Source organism: Cottoperca gobio, chromosome 4 (assembly GCF_900634415.1).
Source record: "Cottoperca gobio chromosome 4, fCotGob3.1, whole genome shotgun sequence".
NCBI classification, from domain to species: Eukaryota; Metazoa; Chordata; class Actinopteri; order Perciformes; family Bovichtidae; genus Cottoperca; species Cottoperca gobio.
The window spans coordinates 24,375,287-24,394,441 of NC_041358.1; the positions used below are offsets into that span (position 1 = coordinate 24,375,287).

The following is a 19,155-nucleotide window of genomic DNA, read 5'->3' on the forward strand; positions in this document are numbered from 1 at the left end:
CTTGTTTATTATGTAGCCACAAGAAATAGGCCACCTTGTTACACTCAAACACATGTTTGTCACCAAAATAACAAAACATGTTTGTCACTTACCTGTAGTAGTAATCACATAATGGGGTATATAAAAGGTGTAAAAAATAAATAAAAAACCCTGTAACAATGATTGCCGAGTTTCCAAAGGCTACAAATCAAGTGTTTCATTTAGTAGTTAAATTGCTTTGTGGCAATTCCTCTTACAGCCTGCATCGGAGTTGAACATTAGGTGCTGTTGTGTCGTACCATTTGTGCCTATAGTGTTTTGCTTTGTATATAAAAACAATATACAAGTACAAAGCAGTGGGGCCACAGCATGCACGTGTACTGGGGCAGCAAAGAAGTCATCAATGCTTTCAACTATATACACACACACCACTAAATATATATATATATATATATATAAATATACATGTTTTTGCAGCACTTTTAAGAGAATACAAAAGACAAGTGTAATTTAAAATAAACTTTGTGAATTTATTGTTTTATACTTACTCTTACACATCATACAATCCTAAATCTTTAAAGAAAAACAAAATAAAAAGATATCTGGTGGTGTTTCTGGGGGACTGGAGTGCCAAGGGACAAGAACTACAACTCTGTGAACATTGTAGATTTCGTTTGATGTCCCTCAAGATCATCTTGAAAAGACCGAATGAGGCGAGTTCGTCACTCGTCTTTACTTCTGCAGTGAAACTGAGATTCAACCAGACTCCTCACAACGGACAGGTTCATCATTATTATCAATCAAAACCCTCGCACGATGAACACATCGATTATGAAAGGTTGTGCTAAAGACGGGATTGAAGACATCAAAACTCTATCGAAGCAACAGAACAGAAGGAAGAAAAATGTATATGTGCTGATAATATCTAGATAATTTAAGTATGGTTCCCCTAATTGCTGGTGCCAAGTCCTCAATTACAAACCGTCAAAAACAATGAGTGGTCCAACTGTCCCAAGTCCCATGTAAGAAAATTGGGCCTCCACCCAAAAACAGTCAATATCAGGGCGAAGTAATTTGATAATTGACATTACAGCTGATTATGTGAATTATGGTGGTTTACATTCAAACTGCCCACGTTTATTAAGAAAATAGGGGGTGGGGGTTTGATATGAGCAGTCAGTAGAAAACAAGTGTAAACCATGAAATCCTCCCAATTTACACACCTGAACAATCATCCTAAAAGTAAATGACTTTTACTTTGAAAGGACTTTTCAATCTGTAAAGGAAAACTGAGCATTTTGTAGGTGACACTATTTTGTAATGTCATCAACCCAGCAGGCAAGCTTGAATATTCTCAATATATAAGAAACACAGTAGGGAACATTAACCTGCAGAGCTGCTGCAACCACAAGTCCCCCTGAATATGACAATTCTTCTTCTCCTAATAGTCATTAAATAATCCCCATAAACTCCTTCTGAATTTCAAGTTTGACACCAGTGGTATTTAAATGCTTTAGATGACCAACGTATCCTCGGTGGTGTTGGCAGCCAAGTCACAAAGTCATTAACACGTGTCCGTCTCCCACAGTCGGACTTAAACAGGCATTATGATCAAGGCCAATTTTCCAAAAAAGAAAAGAAAAGAGCCACAACTAAACTTCAACCAGGTCCAACATGGTATTCTGTGTAAACAAGGAAAAGAGTCATTCACATCCAACACATTCTGCATTGGCGTATTTGTGAAAATACATACTCTGCAAATCCCTTGCAACTTTCCTACTGCTCTTTCATATAAATATTTAATGATCAAGATTGAGCAACATTTACAAGGTAAGCTTTCATAATAAAAAAGATGAAACCTCAAAATGCCCCTCTTCATCTCACAGGGGACCTTTTTAACTTTCAGTATTATCCCTATGCTACGAATAGACTTCAGTAAAAGGATAAAAGCATGGACTGGGATACGGTGTAATTCAGCAAGGTTACTAAAGTTTAAGGGGCTTGTTATTAACAATGGGACTAGTATTAGAGAATAGAAACCACATGGCCTGGAGGACATACTCATGGTGGAGCCAGAGACTGAGCATACTTTGGACATAAGATGGGCAGATGATGTGGTTAATAACTTGTAAATAAAAAGGGGAACAAGATGGGGGGAAAAAAAGATGAGTGCCATTTGCGGCACATTTAATTTTTTGGATACTTAAGAAAAGCATTTTTATACACATAGTTCTTCACCTTAGTCCCCCACCTTTATTACCTGGCAAAAATCTACATTAAGATTATACTATATGAATAGGAGCCATATGGTATTTACATTTGACAAAAACAAAACTGTAGAGCCCTGTTAACGTGAACCTTAGAGTTCCTGCCATGCATTGTGCTACTGCTGTGTGGCTTTTTAAACATTCCAGCTTCATTTCAAACTGTGCAGTCGCTTACTGAACAGTAACTCGTATGTTTGACTGCACACATGCAGGTAAGTTTGATCTTCCTAGAAGAAGCTAGCTAGAGGCGGTCTTCGTAGCGAGGACTCGTCTGAATCTGAGCACATTGAAAAAGCACAGCACGCAACTCCGTAGCATTGTGACAATCGTTACTTTAGCCGAGCAGAACGTGTGTCAATGTGCAGAGGCACTGCGACCCAGGTCGGTGTTCATTCAGCATGTGTTAGTGGTCTGCTGGTGGTTGGAGAAACATGGAGCTTCACTGAGTCCATAGAACAGAAAAGGGCATTAAAAAGGGGAACACACCGCTTTACTAAAACAGAACGTCTCGTCGATCAGGCAATTTCTTCAGCGCGCCTGCTATTCAGGTCAAATATAAACTGCAAATGACCCAGATGCTGAACAAAACTGAGGTGTGGCACATTATTTTGTGCTCTGCAGTTGACACACTTTGTTGTGCTTTGTTTCCAAAAAATTAAAAAAGCTGTAACGGCTTAACTGGACTCTACTCCATTATGTCAGAGCTTGTGTATTTTTTATTCAATGGTTATATAATCAAGATGGAATTACTTAAATATAATTGAAAAAGGTTAAATGCAAATCTTAATGATTTGCTGACACATGCTGCCAATCCTCCAGCACAGACCAACCAAACGATAAAAAATAAATAGAATGCAATCACACAATTCAAGCTAACTACAATATATTAATATAGATCTTCTGATGTCATACGCTCATTAAAACAGGAAAAAAAAAAGGAGAAAAAAAAAAACACAGAATTCAATCACTCAGTTAAGTCAAGGTTCTCAGTTTCCCCTACCCTTGCTACCTTCCCCCTCCAATAACTGTTCATGCACCCAATATCAGTATGATAAGTCAATATATCAAAGAGAAACGTTTCTGGAAAATGCTGAGACTTGGGAGTTCAACAGATGGTCGGTGACTCTTAGAGAAAAGGTAAGAGGAGGTGGGAGGGAAAAAAATCTGCCAATTTGACAAGAAGTTGACATCATTTTCAGTCTAGGAGAAAAAAAATTAATATTCCAAAGCCCTTAAAAGGTCTTGCTGATACATGAAATCTCCCAGTTAGGTTTTTGAAAAAAAAACAAAAAAAAACTAGTTAACCTTCTTAATTGACCTCTGTGTCATTATCCAGGCTGGGGCACATTCCTTAACAGCTTACCTCTGTCTCATTTTAAACTGCCTTACAGGGATTGTATAAAAATAAACCCACACGATCCCCCAAGTTGAGAAACAAAAAGGGGTAAAACCAAATGCCTTCCCTCCCCACAGCAATGTCCACCAGGCCCCTACGGCTCTCTCCCTGACTCTCAAGCAAATGTGCATAAACACACACTTTCATACAAACACGCACACACACGCACGCACGCACACACACACACAGAAACGCTCAGGTTCAGCTGCAGTCACTGGTGGAGAGAGAGGGAGATGCTAGTAAGGGAAGCGTCTGGACAGTGGCTGCAACCTCACCACCCCACCCCGCCCGTCTTAGTCTACCATGATCAAATGAAGCCATGATATCAGGTGTTTTCATCCAAGTCGCCATTGTTCAAATTCACGAAGCCAGAGACCTTTTTTTGCACACAGTCCTCATAACTTCTGAATTTTCTCAGCCACCACGATGGGGTTCTCCTTGCGTATGCGGGCGGCAGCTGCACTCCGGTAATCGTAGGGACAGTCGTGTTTGTCAGAATAACGGTGAATGGCACAGAACAGGTTCCCGCAGCGACAGTCAAAACCTTCAGTAAAGAGAAGCAGACATGGTTAGACAACATAAAAACTGTGCCATCTTTACACATTTAAAGAGGTTGCATGTTAATTCTTGTATAGAGGACGTGCTGCGCTGACCTCTACGGGTTGAAAGGTTCATATCTGTTGCTCAACACCCAACACCAGTCTGAGTATACTGTGAAATGCCTTGCACTGTGAAATGCACCACTAACATGCAGTATGTTGCTGTCTGTACCAAATGTTGGGTTTTAGAGAAAACACATTACACAAACCATGGACTGGGAGTTGGATTTTGTCGGGGAATTAAAGGCTTTTTAGACGAAAAATGACTATATTATCAAAAACCTCTGCGATTGTTATCTGCCGTTTGTCAGACACTGAATGGCATCAAAGTAAGATGAGTCAGAATATCATCCCTGTCCATGTTCATTGTATAACCAAAAAAGCACATTGTCTTGTAGCAGTTCAAGGGACTGTTTCCTGCTTATTGACAAGAATGTCATTTTGATGAGACAATTCTTGCTTCAGATTTACAAAAGGCCTTCTGATAGTGAGTGTTGTGAATTTAGAAGATGGTCCACCCTTTGCTATTTTAACATAAAGTGTGAAAAACACCACTGGTCACTTTGCACCGTAAAACCGATAAGACGATAATGAGACGACAGCAAGGTATCAATGACGTGCACAAGTGGCGATGAGCTCACCAAAAAACGGCTTGAGTGTAAAACTAACTGTTCTGAAATTTAAACTACGTCCTGTTGAGATCGTCAGGTAAGTGGAGAACCTCGACAAAGCAGGTTCACGACTCGCCGCCTCTACTCCACAGTATGTACGTGTACGGCATTCTTCTCATCCTTACCAGTAAGGCCCACTTTCTTCCGGCAAGAAAAGCAGCGGTTCTTTTTCTTGTTTTTATCTGGAGTTTGGTCATTATCAGACAACGCCTGTGCTGCTTCCCCAACTGGCTCTGGTGTGTGGGAGGGGGGGGGGGGGGGGGGGGGGGGGGGGGGGGGACAGCATGGTCACAAAACAATCTGTCAAATACTTGTTGAATTACATGTTCTGTATGATAACTACAGGTTAAACACAAAGGTAAAATACTAAAACTAAAGAAACAAACAAATGAAACATTCAAAAGATAACAAGGGAAACCGCTGAGTCAGTCAAAACTCAAGTTTAGACATCTAGTATGAGACCATACAAAATAGCTTTATATATATTATTTATTCTTCTTTTGGAGTCAATTCCATCATCCTATTGTGATCCACACCAATCAGTGTGATGGGGAAGTAGACAATAAAACCCTCCATCATCTGCACAGGTGCCGACTTGAAAACTTCATTACCCCTAAACAGAAACACCAAACATTATATCATTTAAACTAAAATTCATCATCAAAAATAATTGTATTCATGATATAGAAAAAAAAAAAACTTGACTACAAATTCCTTACACTCGTATTTCAAGGTGGGATTAGACCGGTTACAGAGTATGGAGGACGGATACAAAACATAATCCCCAGAGCGTATTGTTTTGGAGATGTTTATGGAAGAGGGTTTACACCCCACGGTTTACGGGTTTATTGATAAGTATACATAAGTAGTGCACTCTACAGCTGCGAGCGTGACTCATGTGGATAGTGAGTAGGGGCTGATTTGGAAAAGAAGCACTGATTTCATGTCTCGTCTACCTGAGCTGTTTGAAGTACCCTCGTCTTCTCCCTCCTCAGCCTCCGCTCGATCAGAGTCTACGGCTCCTGATTCCTGGGAGATGCTCATCGCGGTCATCTGTTGAGTTACTGGGCTGGGAGAGCTGGGACTGACATCACAACAACAAATATACGTTTTAGACAATACAGGAATTATTTTCCAATTCAAAAAAAGTGTATTAAACAATTAAAAGTATGGCTGAAAGAGTGTTCTGGTCTTGTTGCCATCCACAATGACTTACAAGGCATCTATGTGAAAATGGAGTGAACACCATCCAAACATTAAAGTAGATCTTTCCAACAACAGAAACAATTTGGCTGTTTCCCCCCCCCACTTTGTTTTATTTGGCTGCATACATTTCCCCATCAGCTTGTTTGCTGGCTGACCAACTGTCTTGGATCTGCTTCAGCACGTTTCCCTGTAAACTACTTTGTAAAACTATCACAAACAACTTGACGAGACACAAGCGGCTACAAACAGACGGGGCAGCGCATACATACAGCACATTATATGATTATATTATGTAGACAGATCAGACGCAAATCCCTTCTGATAATTCCAAAATGTCATCGCAGTGGGAACAAATGGCTGTTTGGACTTCTCTGTGGACGGGCAAGAACAAACCCATCACTGGAACAACTTCTGTGATAACTGGGTTCATTATAATGTGGGTCATCTGTATTTTCCAGGACCCACAGAAATGTAGGCATGGCTCTTATAATATAATACAATACAGTTACAGCTCAAATATTAAATCCTCTAGTAATCTATCTGATCTTCTTTCTCTAAGATCTAACCTGGTCTATACAGCAATGAGTTACATCGCTAACCAAAGCCAGCACAAACGACACAAATATATTTTAAACTACTAAAAACAGCCTCATAGAACTCAAAGACATCCTCATCTTCATCACGTAAAATATTTAGGAAATCTATCAGGAACTAATTATTGGCGTAACTAAAGCAAACACACAGGAGCCCTTACAATATGCTTAACTACAGAAAAGGAACTAGACCTGCAACAATTATTCGACATTATGCAGCAGTTTTAAGAACAGGCCCTCAAGCAAGTGTTTAAAGCACAGAACACTACTCTTCAGCTCTTTCTCTCAGTGTCAACTTTAAACAAGATAGCTCTATGATATGGTTCATTCTGCATCTGTTAACCGTCAGAACAAAGTGCTTTTACTTAAAGCCCTCCAGAAATATCACAAGAGTTGGATGGCAAAAAAAAGTAAACTCAAAGAAAGCGCTGGTTTGTACAACCCAATGACTAACCATCCATAATGCCACTTAGGTAAGTAAGGTGAAGCAAGGCCTGCTTACGGACAAGGATTATGTGTGTAATTTCATATATAAATGACCTGTAATGTAATATAAAGAACATGTAGTTTTGTTTACAAAATAAATCCACAGTCTACCTTACATCATCCCTTTTGGTTTCATGTTAACGTGCGTAGACTAAACAAAATTCAAAGCAGAGATGCTCAAGTCACCAAGACATTAACACAAAATGAGTCCAGAAAAAGCAACAAAGATACATACATATTACATTTTTAAATGACATTACAAACAAATTAATGCCAACAATGAATGCTATGAAATACAAAACCACGGTCTGTTCACGACCTGGACTGACAGGTATTCTAACGCATGCAAGTCGGATTACAGCAACACTATGGCTCCTCCGTAAAATGGGTCAGATGTATAGAGCACATTATTGAGTACTACTTCTTAAAAATGGCTGAAAATATTGTATTAATTGGCAAAGAGCTCTTACCAGAAATCATCAGGTGAAGTTAAAAATGATTGAATGGCCAGAGGATTGTATCTTGAACAGTAAAATGTAAATATACATATAGTAGTTTACCATCTCTCATTTCTGCACAGGCAAGCTGTTCTTGTATTAAGTGAAGGTATTAATGAGAGCACATTAGAACACAATGTGCTGGAGCTAGAGATGAACTGATCTACTCATTATTTAGTCAATTTCACAGGCATTTTAACAACATAATCAAATGTCCACTAGAATGACAAACACCGTGTACACGTTTGTAAATTATTTTCATAGAATTATTCAACTCGTCTGATCAGCTTCTTAAAAAAAGAAAAAAGAAGTCTTCACAGTGAACTAAGGATATTTTGGTTATAATTCTAGATTACGGTTTGAGGACTCTTTCCCATCTGTCAGTCAACATACCTGCTTGTTTGTTCCTCAGGTGGGGTTCCTGCCACCTCTGTACTGGGCTCTGAGGTTGTACTCTCCACAGTCGCCCCGGCTGATCCTGGCGATCCTGCCGGTGATGTTGCAGCTGTGTGGGGACAGAACAGTGTGATAGCATCACAACACAGAATTTCTTGTTTTGGCCCCAACATTGGACGTAATATAAGCCAGTGCACTTCATTGCCAGTGTTTGTCTATTATGACCAGATGTGTTTTGAGTTAATGTGATGCCACAGTGTAACTGCTACCTCTGTTCTCCAACCCCTTTTAACAAATTCAAGTGACCCCCCATGATTATACAGTCTTTGTTTCTGTATGTTGCACTTATGTTGCACTTCAAACTGGCTTATTTGAAGAGTGTTCACTTATATGATTGTACCTATTTGAAGCTATTGTACTTACAAGATTCTTGCTGTTCGGAGTTGTATCTCCAGGATTGTTTGCACTTTTTGTACGTCGCTTTGGATAAAAGCATCAGCTAAATGAACTGTAATGTAATGAGTGACCCCCTGTTCCAACTTTCCCACCTAACAGACCCATATCTAGCACCCCCCTCTTGGATTTTTGTAGGTCATGTCTCTCCCATCTTCCTACCTTTCTCTCCCGGGGGGCTGGATCGCCCTGCTCCCTGTTGCCTCTGCAGGTGTTCCTTGTAGCAGACCGAACACATGCCGTTGGTGCGGGGGTTACCATAGAAACCGCATCCCATAGTGCAAAGCATTGGCACCTGCGTCTGATTGGTCTCCTGAGCCATGCTCTGACAGAGGGGGTAAGGGGGATGGGAGAGGATATTCCTGAAAATGGGGAGCAGAAGTTAGTCAAAAATGATTACCAGGCCTTTCTTAATTACATGGTGATTCATATACGAAGCTAAAAGAGTTTGGAGACTGGCATTGGAGCATGAGAGTGGAGTTGGAGAAAATGTGAATTACTATGCGAGCTAAGGGGTAATGACCTACTAATTGTAGCTTTAATGAAGGTTTGTCAAACAGGTTCATAGCTTAAATCAACCAGAATTAAGTCCAACACCACTAACAGAGTGAAAAAGTCCAGTTCTGCTTGACTTTGTCTTACTTAACTGAGAATTAAGTCTAAGTTATGTTTCTAAATTAAAGTAAACAAAACAAATCAATCTCAGTCATTAATGGCAAAATGGGACAGCAATAAATACACAATAAAAATGACCCCTTCATAATGTAATGCTACTCCTGGAACATTAGGAGAATGCTTCTGGGAGTTTTTAAAGTAGTACTGTATAAATCACTAAAACTGAATCGTGTAAACAAAAAATACAGACAGAGAGACCTGCTCAGCTAGTCTATGCTCTCTTCCACCGCACAGCAAGATGTTTTGGTCTGGATAAAGTTAACAAAAAAGAACCAAAAGCTAAAGACATGTCTAAACAAAACACTGACAATAACCATCAACCTGGCACATGTTAACAATACGTTGGTTACAGTCTAGCTATACAACTTACAGCCGAGTGTCCCCAGTTGAGTTTTGTCCGCAGCAGAAAACAATTGGCGTCCTATACATGCATAGCTCAAAGCAAACACTGTAACATTAGCAAACAGCCTCGCTGGACGTTTTGTCTGGTCTGACACAGGATACCAACACAAAGAGGAAGACAAAACTCGCTTGGTAGCCTAAAAATCACGATTCAAGTCAAGAAAATAAAAAGTACAGCGTCCTTAGCGACATACTGTAAACAAATATTGTGTTTAAAATCGAATATACGCTAGTGTTAGCAGGCTAACGTTAGCTGAACTGCTAGCATGATCAGCCAGCCCCAAAAAACAGAGCGCTCCCACAGTGGCCCGAGGTGGTTTAAAGTCGGTTACGCACAGCGGGGGTGTCCCATAGCGGTCTAGGATGAAGACAGTACCTGAAATTCAAGTTACCGGCGGCTGTCGACGACCTTGGGCTTTAGATTTGTACAAGTTTTGTCCCCAGCAGAGCGCGCGGCCTCCTACCCAGCGCTAGCTCCCGACATTCGAAACAACGACCATGACGTCATCCTCAACATCGATTCAGCATTCAGTCAGGCCAACACAGCAAAGTCCACCACCCCGCAAAAATAACAACAAAAAAGCCCCCTCAGAAATAAAGCTTTTATTAGTGTGTTAAAGCATGACACTAATACTGTGCGGTTTCAAAATGTTATTGACATGTTCAGCTCATTGACAGTTGTTGTAGTTGATTCCAAAAACCCATCAAGGTTCAGACACAAAAATACTGAAATGAAAACTGCACATCTAAAAACAAATGAATACACTATGAACTTTACACCTCATTAAAAGGTGCATGCTTATGCCTGTTCTATTCTCACAAAGCACATTTAGAGCCTTGAAATGGAATCTGTGTTGACAGGCAACTAGAAATGCTTTGAATACTTTTTAGGCACCAACTAAAGTCTTTCAAACACCAGTATGGCCACATACATAGATTGATCTTCAACATATATAAAACTACATAAACAATATCTATTAGTAAATAAAGATACTTAATAAAGTGTACAATTGAGTAAATTCTCTATGGCCACAGCTCAGAGCTTTCGGTCATGATTGAATTAGATTAACCTTTACGTACATACAAGTGTAGTGTCTTTACCTAATAACACATTTTGTGCGTCATTCAGACAACATGACTTTAAGGCCTCTTTCATGAAAGCAAGAAGATATATTTATGTATACATTTTTTTTTTTTTAATGTTCCATCTACCAGACTTCGGTCACCACATTGATTAACTCATGGAGAAACACAACAAAGTCTTCTTTATTAGTTTATTAGTGTGGTCCGCGCAGCTCCATTTCCAAATCTCCCTCTGCCTTCTCAGACCTCTGAGGGGCAAAAGGTCCCACCAGCCAGTTGAGTGGTGTGTTGTTTAGTAGATACTCCATGACACCATCCAGAGACTGTTTAACCTGGGAACAAGCACATACTAGTATCACTTTCAAAGATATTACTTAAACATAATAAAAACAACAACAACATAATACCTGAAAAATATGCTAAGCTCATTGTAGGTAGGAAATACTGAGGTTATATGTGTACATTACTAAATACAATAGTGTAATCTTGACTGTCCTAGTGTCATAAATGCATATAAATTAGCAGACACCCCTGAGAATGGATGTTTGATTATGTTAAGTAAGCAGCAGTTTCCTGTTTAATTCCTGTTCAATAAGACTGTGGGCATTATTTAAGCACCAATATAAAAGGTAATAGACTAACTGTGAGAAGTAATTGTGTTGAAAAAAAGAAACCAAAACTTCAAGCACTAAACTATATTTAGCTAAGCTGATGCAGCAAAACAAAGCACTGCGGTAAAGACAACGTGGAGCAATTAGTACTTGGATCAGGTTGTGACGGCTCCGCTCCAGAAGGAGGGGTGTGATGTTGCTCGTGTTCCCCAGAGACGAGTGTAATTCTTCAGCGGATTGCCTTGCCCTGGTAAGCTGGTCCTGGACTGCACCTGGCAGACCCTGAGCACTTGACACCACATTGGAGCATGTTGACCTCAGCTGGTCACTCAGACCACGCACCATGGAGAGGACCCGCCATTCCAGCTGCTGTGGACAGAAAGTGGCAAAAAATAGAGATACATGATAAACATTAGCATGTTAAATAGTATAGATGAAACGTACATATTCCTAACAATTGCCTTCCTATGGCTAAGGTAGTTTCCTCATCATATCCTAATCCCAATGCATGTAATATCACTCTTATTCCACATAAACCTGTGGGGGCATTACAATACAATGTAACCCTCTAAAATAGAAATCTGATTTATTGCTCATTTCAGCAATAAAATTGCATTGTTCTTATAATTGTCATGCTCTAAGATTTATTTCATTCGTTCAAGTGGAATTTCAAGACCCTTTTGAGTATATATGCTGCATATGTGCAGTATATACAATGTTAATCTGTCTTCTTAGAAACCATTAAGTCAGTGCTTCAGCTCTGACCTCAGCCTCATCTCTGGTCCCATCTGGCTCTGACTCGGTCTGTCCAGCTCCAGCCTGCTTCTGCGTCCACTCTGTCCAGCGCTGCAGCAGCTGCTCTGAGGCTCCTCCTATCTGGTTACTGGCGGTTCCCAGACTGGTACGTGCACTCTCTAGCAGGTCCAGAGTACTGGTAATCTGACCCACTGTAGTATAGGTGGCATCCCGGGCGTGCCGTGCACGGCCTAGGGAAAGCTCTAGGGCTCGCTCCTGTACTTTGGCAGAGAGTTTCCCCAAGCGGACAAAGTAGCTGGGGCTGGTCGATGTGGTAGTCACCTCACTGGTGGCAGGTTCAGCCACAGCAGCTGAGAGAGAGAGAGAGAATAGAATTAATCACATATAATATCTAGTAAGGATGCCACCTGGGCGCCTTCCTATGGAGGTGTTCCAGGCACGTCCAGCTGGGAGGAGACCCCGGGGAAGACCCAGGACTCGGTGGAGAGATTATATCTCCTCACTGGCCTGGGAACGCCTCAGGATCCCCCAGTCGGAGCTGGAGGATGTGGCCCGGAGAAGGGAAGATTGGGGTTCCTTACTGGAGCTGCTGCCCCCGCGACCCGATCCCGGATAAGTGGTAGACGATGGATGGATGGACATATAATATGCTTAAAATATTTAGGTGTGAGCATAAAGTTGAAAAAAAACCAATACATGAGCCATTCTTGATCTCTCCTTCAGTTTTGACGTTTTAACTGCTATGTGAAGACATTCAGTATATGTTCATTCTTTATAGCATATGCTGCTGGAGATGCTTTGAGGGTTGGATGGAGACTCAATTGGCTCCCTCCATCTGCACTTCCTGGTGCATCTGTTCCAAGTTGGACTACTTGACTGACAGGGTTAAAGCACATCTGCTCAGGAGAGACAAAAATACTCTAGAGCCACCTCACTCCCCCCTAGTCATCAGTCTGTGGATATCACTGTCTCCTTATGCCTGTTAAAAGCCACAGTGACCGCCGAACAAATCCAAAATCTCCTGAGTACTGCCATTATGGGTACTTGCTGCCACTGATAACAGTAGCAATTGCACACGGCAGGTTCTCATGATATCATGACATCACAGTAGCAGGTGTCAAAACTGTGAGTGTTGGAAATTGAGGGTGCTTTATGGGCCAAGTTAACAGAGGGGAAGTTCACTGGAATGTCCTGCCTCGCTCTCTATTAATAGCCTCAACCATCCATGTGTTCAGATCCAGCCACTGCGGTAGAATTAAACCCTTTTATCACGACCACCCCCCATCTCGCCACATCACCTTGTCTTGCCTTTATAAAGATTATTCATTTGGACAGTCTCTTTGAATTTGATGTTTGATTTATAGACACAGTGTGGGCTACTGACTCTTATAGGAAATTACAAATTGTGCAAATGCCATCATTCGAGCATACTAATTATGGAATAAATTAATAAATAAATACGTTTCAAGTTTCAGTACATAGCAGTAATGCAAGAGATAAGGCTAATCGTCGTGGTAAAAATTAAAAATGTTCCTCTTTGAAGCAAAACCGTAGCATTATTAATGCTTAACTGAGATATCACTGCCATGTACTTTTCACAGTGCCAATATGGAACTAAATAATGTTTTTCCCCCATTTATCTTTTGTTATGGCAGAATTGCAATTTAAGGAATGAAGCAAAAGTAACCGCTTTTGTTTTATGAAATATATTAAAAAAAGGTACAATCTGGGATCCAACTTGACACCAAAATGCAACACATAGGGTTGGAATCTTTCCCCTGATTGACAGAGAAACAACTAAATCAAATTTAAAAGTGCTTTGTTGGTTTTGCACTGGAGTTCAAAAGCTGTACGGACTGGGTCTTGAAGCTCTAAAGTTTGTTGTGTTTATTTAAAATCATCTGTGATAAAAACTTGACAAACTGGCAACTCGTTGGCCATGATTAATTCATTCCAACTGCAGCCTTGTTTCAGCTTCATTTGATCCAACTGTCAAAACCCACCTGTCACTACCTCAGCAGTAGCCATATGGGTTCATCACCTCCCCTGGTTTTTATGGACTCATTATGCGTTCCACATTTAGGATAGCTACTGACCCAGTTCCCTCTCAGCGAGTGGTAGGTTCTGGTCAACCCAGTCCTCGGATCGGCTCAGGGCCAGGCCCATCCCAGTGCTGACCATCTGGCCCATCCTGGTGCCCATGGCGGTCATGAGACCTCCGCTGATCGCTGCCCAGGTCATCTCGACACCGCCCATCGCAGCCCCCACCACAGCATCTTTGGCCCCTGCCACCGACTGGTACACCATACCTACTGTGTCCGACACCAGCTGAGGAAGACAGAGTATATTTGATATGAACTAATATGAATATATGAATAATTTGGCTAAGGCTATGGCAATGAACTGCATCAAAGGAAGAAATCTTCTTTATTTTCAGTGTTAGTAGTCAGTTTAACTTGGTTATGTTTTACCAAGAAGTAACAGTATATGTTCACATTTGGTGAAATGTAAACATTGTTGCTATGGTTAACTGAACTCCTAGTGTGATAAAGGGTAACTTATAATAAATAAATTCAAATGCACAATAAAAAGATGTTTCTTGACTGCATTATTTCTTTCTGTCCGACCTTGTCTGCTGGCTGCTGAAGAATAGGCAGCTTCTCTTCCATCTTCTCGAGTCCTTTCAAGGCGTACTCATTCACTGTAGCAACTGAAAGAACAGAAATGTACCAATCATTTAAATATTAATATTTCAACATGAAAAGAATCATCTGTTAACTCCATTCTAAGTAACAACAACAGTAATTGTTTTATGTTTAGAGTACAGCAAGAACTGAAAGGGTTTTAAAGATTAAATTGACACCTTCCCTAAAGGATCTGGAATTCTGTTCTTACAAGAAGAAACCTATTTTTGTATTCTTCTTGTATTCTAGCATCAGTTTCATACCTTTAATGTGCAACAAGCTTGCAATACTCTTTTATAGTACGCCATCATTGCAAATACATTACATCATATTCTGCACAGAGACAAGAACTCACTCTGTGGTTCAATAATGTCCAGAAGAGGCTTGGACCCCGTTGTGGCTGCTGCTCCCAGGGTTCGGACCCCGCTCTCTGCTGCATCCATCACTCCCTTCAGCAAGGGCACGCTGTCTTTGGTGCTACTGTAGGCGTTGGAAACAACTTCGCAAGCTGAACTGACCAGAGGCAAATTGCTCACTCGGGAAACAACATTCTAGGACAAAAAAAACAACCATTACTGTCATTGAAAAGACATAAAACAATGTGAAATACAACCCTGCCTGTGTAAAGTTAAGCTCTTTTCAGTACAGAGTTTAAGTATTCTGTTAGGGATAATGATTGATTCCCCACAGTGGCTTATTGAGCGTCAAATGAGTTCATAATATGTCTCGGTTTTATAATATGTGTCATTTTGGGTCACTGTGCTCCTCACCTGCTGGTCTCCATTATATGGTTCTGCTGCCGTAGCTCCAGTCTCATTAGTCTTCCCGCTGTCTGCCATTGTGAATTCTGGATTCAATCTCTGACATGGAATATATAGTGTCACCTCACAACGTTTGGTATGCATGATGAAATACATCTCTGATATTCTTTGTTTAAGTGGCTGATGTACTTTATGGAGAAGCAATTCTTTTATACATTTGGAAATGGAATGGCTGTCTTGTCAGACGGTCGGAGAATATATCGCAGAAAGGTAACTCAAGCATGTACAACACTGTCAACACTATGATGCAATAAGGATGAAACTGCACTTACAAAATAATATGATGTAGCCAAGCAACACTTTAAGTCATGACACCATGACAAAGCAAAAAAAATGGATAACGATACATTTGGAGTGTAGTATTTTTATCGTTTAATTCCCACAGCTATATTTTTGCATTTTAAAATGATATAACATCTTAACATAATAATGTCTTAACATCAGAGGCTGAGCAAATTCTTTCATTTAGTCATGAAAAGAGGGATTAATGAGGCCAATGTGTGGTGGATTAAGGTGTAGGATGAACAAACACATCACCACCATCTTTAATACTTCAGCTTCTTAGTATGTGTACAGTATCCTGAAACAATACTGGTTTCTCAAGGTGATGATTGCTACGACATAAAATGAGTACAGACACGATGACGAAGAATTCTAGGATCCAGAAGTTAGTCTAGTTTGAAAATATGGATAAGAGTCAAGAGAAAAACCCATGAATAATGGCTCACTATGGACTGGCCGGGCACTAATGCTGGAGATTGATTGTTCACTAGCTCACATGAAGGCACGCAGGAAGAATTGACCTTAATATCATTTATATGAAGTGAAAAATCTTAAGCAATACTGCAATTTGTTAGTGTAAAAATATTGCATTAAATGAAAACTAAGCCATCGCTCAAGTGATAGATAGCTGTAAGTGCAAACTACCCTTTTACATTAATACAATGAGTTACTGCCTTGAATAAAAACTAAATCTAATACTTAGGCTGATTGGGTCACAGAAAGGGGCAAGAAAAAATAAATTATTCAATTACATATTCAGTTTATATTCTTCTTGAAGTAAGGAGAAGTTCATTTTCAAATCAGCATACTGCCCAATATGGGTGACATGGAGTGAGTCTATACTGTATGTAACGAAAGTGCAACTTACAATGATTTTTACAAAGGAATCGATGATGAAAGACGTGACGCACAGAGTCATGAAAGCTGGTGCTCCAGACATGTGGACGGCATCTGTTTGTGTTCTACCAGATGGCTACAGGAAGACATAAGTGGACTCCACCTGTATTTTCTGGAACCATGTTTGTTAACCAATGGTTGACCTGATGTATAGGGCAGACAAGTCAATCAAAGAAGGACATGACCTCCATGATCTACTGCTGGGGAAACATACAGCAGAAGCGTGAGGAGTGCAGCCGACCAGCTGTCATCCTTTGCCAACATGCTGTAAATGTTACGGTAGATTAAGATACACATCCACCTGACAGGAGGAACCGTAGACGGAGAGACGAGACTCATATCCAGAAATCTACACCGAAAAAAAGCAGCTCCAACCATGGATGACCTTTTTATGTAAGGCTGAATAAAATACTCTCTCGTGTTTCCATGACTATGTGTTCCAGACTCTGCGATTGCAAATTGCATTTTGTTGCAACAGCTTGGTTGAGCAACATGTTTTCTTTCTGGGAGGAAGTTGATGACATCTTCACTTGTTTTATTACAAAGCAAAGTCTGTCACTATGCTCCCTGCTATCAAGTGTGAGATGGACCCGAGATAATTTTCAGAGACACACAACATATTATGAGGAGGGTTGTTATGCAACAAAACTGAGCTTTTTTTTTTTAGACTGTCGAAAAAAATCATCTCACTGACAAGTGATTCCGTTCATAAAAAAGATTATCTGGCCTCTTGTTATAGCGTTGAGACGGTTTGTCACATCCTGACACTGTTGAGCCACATCATCCCTTTTCAGACAAGGGAAAGCTGCTGCAATCCATTTGGAGCTGAAACATTATGTGACCTTTGATATTACTGGATAAGCTGGTATACCTCCAGGAAACTATTGAGACATTTGCCATAGGGGACAGTGGGTTAAAGAGGACGACAGCTGTCTGTGATCTGACAGACTGAGAGAAGAAAGACGGAAATTATTGCTAATGTGGAGAACAAAATTAAAGGAGTAGATAAGTTCTTAAAAGTGGAATATATATTTCACCTTTTTCTAGAATAATGTAGATTATTTTGCATGGGCTGGAAAGCATTTAGTCTGAGTACAACCTAGAGGTGACCCTAAAGGGGTCACAAGATGATTACAGGGATACGAACAAGACAAATTCACAATATTCTTGTGAAATATTAGACAATTTAATTTCTTCAGGCCTCAAGAACTCCTTCAAATGAAACCATTTGAGAGAACATGTATTAAAGTATGTGCTCAAAGCTCATTTCCACGGACTAAGAGGTCACACGTAGACATTCTTAAGTGGTCACTGTCTTAGCAAGCACAATATCAAATTAAGCACATACACTTTGTTGGTATTACTTTGCATATTACTTTGCATAATGTCGAGTTTCTGAAGAACAATATGATTTAACCGCAGTAGTTTTACGTGACAAATGTTAACTGTGTCAATCCTGCTGAGAAGGATGATTTCCAACTCCTTTTAGCTGCTTTTGAACACAACACTGTCATCTCAACAGACAGAGCGCGCGACATGTTACAAAGCAGCAGTTATTTCTTACAGCTGTCGATGAACTTTACTCCAGATAAGAAACTATGATTTATTCTAAAACATTACCTCAGCAAACAAAAACCCCCTCTTTTAATCGGTTCCTCCTTGATACACTCGACATTAAGGAGAAAAGTAAGTAGTAGTAAGTAGTTGTTTTATCCGTCCTCAAAAGGGAACGTTAGGTTAAGTTAGCTAGTACACGTTAGCTTAGCATACGTCTTTGAGAAGTTCATTTAAAAACAAAACTAAGCTGTCATGTCAGTCACTGACCTCACTGGCAGCCTGTTGCTCCTCTGTCCTGGCGTGACCTGCAGTATAATGTCAATGGTGCAGCCCACAACAAGGCCTCCTTTCTCCCGGACTGCAGCACAGGACGGGCAGAAAGGCGGAGTGAGGGACTGTCTTATAAACTTTGAACCAATTAAATCACAGCACGGAAGTTACAGTCACAGCTGTCACATTTGGTCAAAAATAAATGTAGATAAAATCACATAATTCATACACAATTCACCTGACATTTTCATTTGAATGTTTTTTAATTTCTGTACTCACTCAGCTAACTTTTGTAAGTGCTGTTCTTGCTGATTGGTCCCTATTTTACAATATATTGTGTTATTTTGTATTGCCTGGTACATTCACAGATTGTATATAAAGATAAATTAAATGTGTGCAGTAGTGGAAGTATATTTACTCAGTATTGTAGTCAACATAAGTACAGTTTCGAGTGTATTTCATTGGTATTGCTACTTTGACTTATCACTACATGATTTCAATACTGTATGTATTTAATTCACACCTATACAGGACATTTTTTATTTAAATAAAAGCTTACACAACTAATTAACCT

The 19,155-nt window shown here is 40.2% G+C and overlaps 2 protein-coding genes across 5 annotated transcripts; both read right to left on the reverse strand.

Moving 5' to 3' along the window:
* Nucleotides 1-485: 485 nt before the first annotated feature.
* On the reverse strand, nt 486-10,130 carry LOC115007071 (AN1-type zinc finger protein 5). Of its 3 annotated transcripts, none has more exons than XM_029429756.1 (6): nt 9,589-9,935; nt 8,706-8,905; nt 8,088-8,199; nt 5,869-5,996; nt 5,038-5,145; nt 486-4,186 (listed from the first exon to the last, which is right to left on the reverse strand). In XM_029429756.1, exons 1-6 carry the CDS (start codon nt 9,645-9,647, stop codon nt 4,038-4,040), a joined length of 756 nt encoding a protein of 251 aa, XP_029285616.1. In that variant the 5' UTR covers nt 9,648-9,935; the 3' UTR covers nt 486-4,037. The 3 variants fall into 3 exon arrangements, with proteins under 3 accessions (XP_029285616.1, XP_029285618.1, XP_029285617.1); XM_029429758.1 differs by lacking the exon at nt 9,589-9,935 and adding an exon at nt 10,013-10,130 and having other exon boundaries at nt 4,038-4,186; XM_029429757.1 differs by lacking the exon at nt 9,589-9,935 and adding an exon at nt 9,997-10,130 and having other exon boundaries at nt 4,038-4,186.
* Nucleotides 10,131-10,208: 78 nt separating this feature from the next.
* plin3 (perilipin 3) lies at nt 10,209-18,699 on the reverse strand. 2 transcript variants are annotated; one of them, XM_029430457.1, is made up of 8 exons: nt 18,579-18,699; nt 15,525-15,614; nt 15,110-15,305; nt 14,698-14,780; nt 14,167-14,398; nt 12,080-12,420; nt 11,465-11,680; nt 10,209-11,035 (listed from the first exon to the last, which is right to left on the reverse strand). In XM_029430457.1, exons 2-8 carry the CDS (start codon nt 15,591-15,593, stop codon nt 10,898-10,900), a joined length of 1,275 nt encoding a protein of 424 aa, XP_029286317.1. In that variant the 5' UTR covers nt 15,594-15,614; nt 18,579-18,699; the 3' UTR covers nt 10,209-10,897. The 2 variants fall into 2 exon arrangements, with proteins under 2 accessions (XP_029286317.1, XP_029286316.1); XM_029430456.1 differs by having other exon boundaries at nt 11,465-11,683.
* Nucleotides 18,700-19,155: the final 456 nt, after the last annotated feature.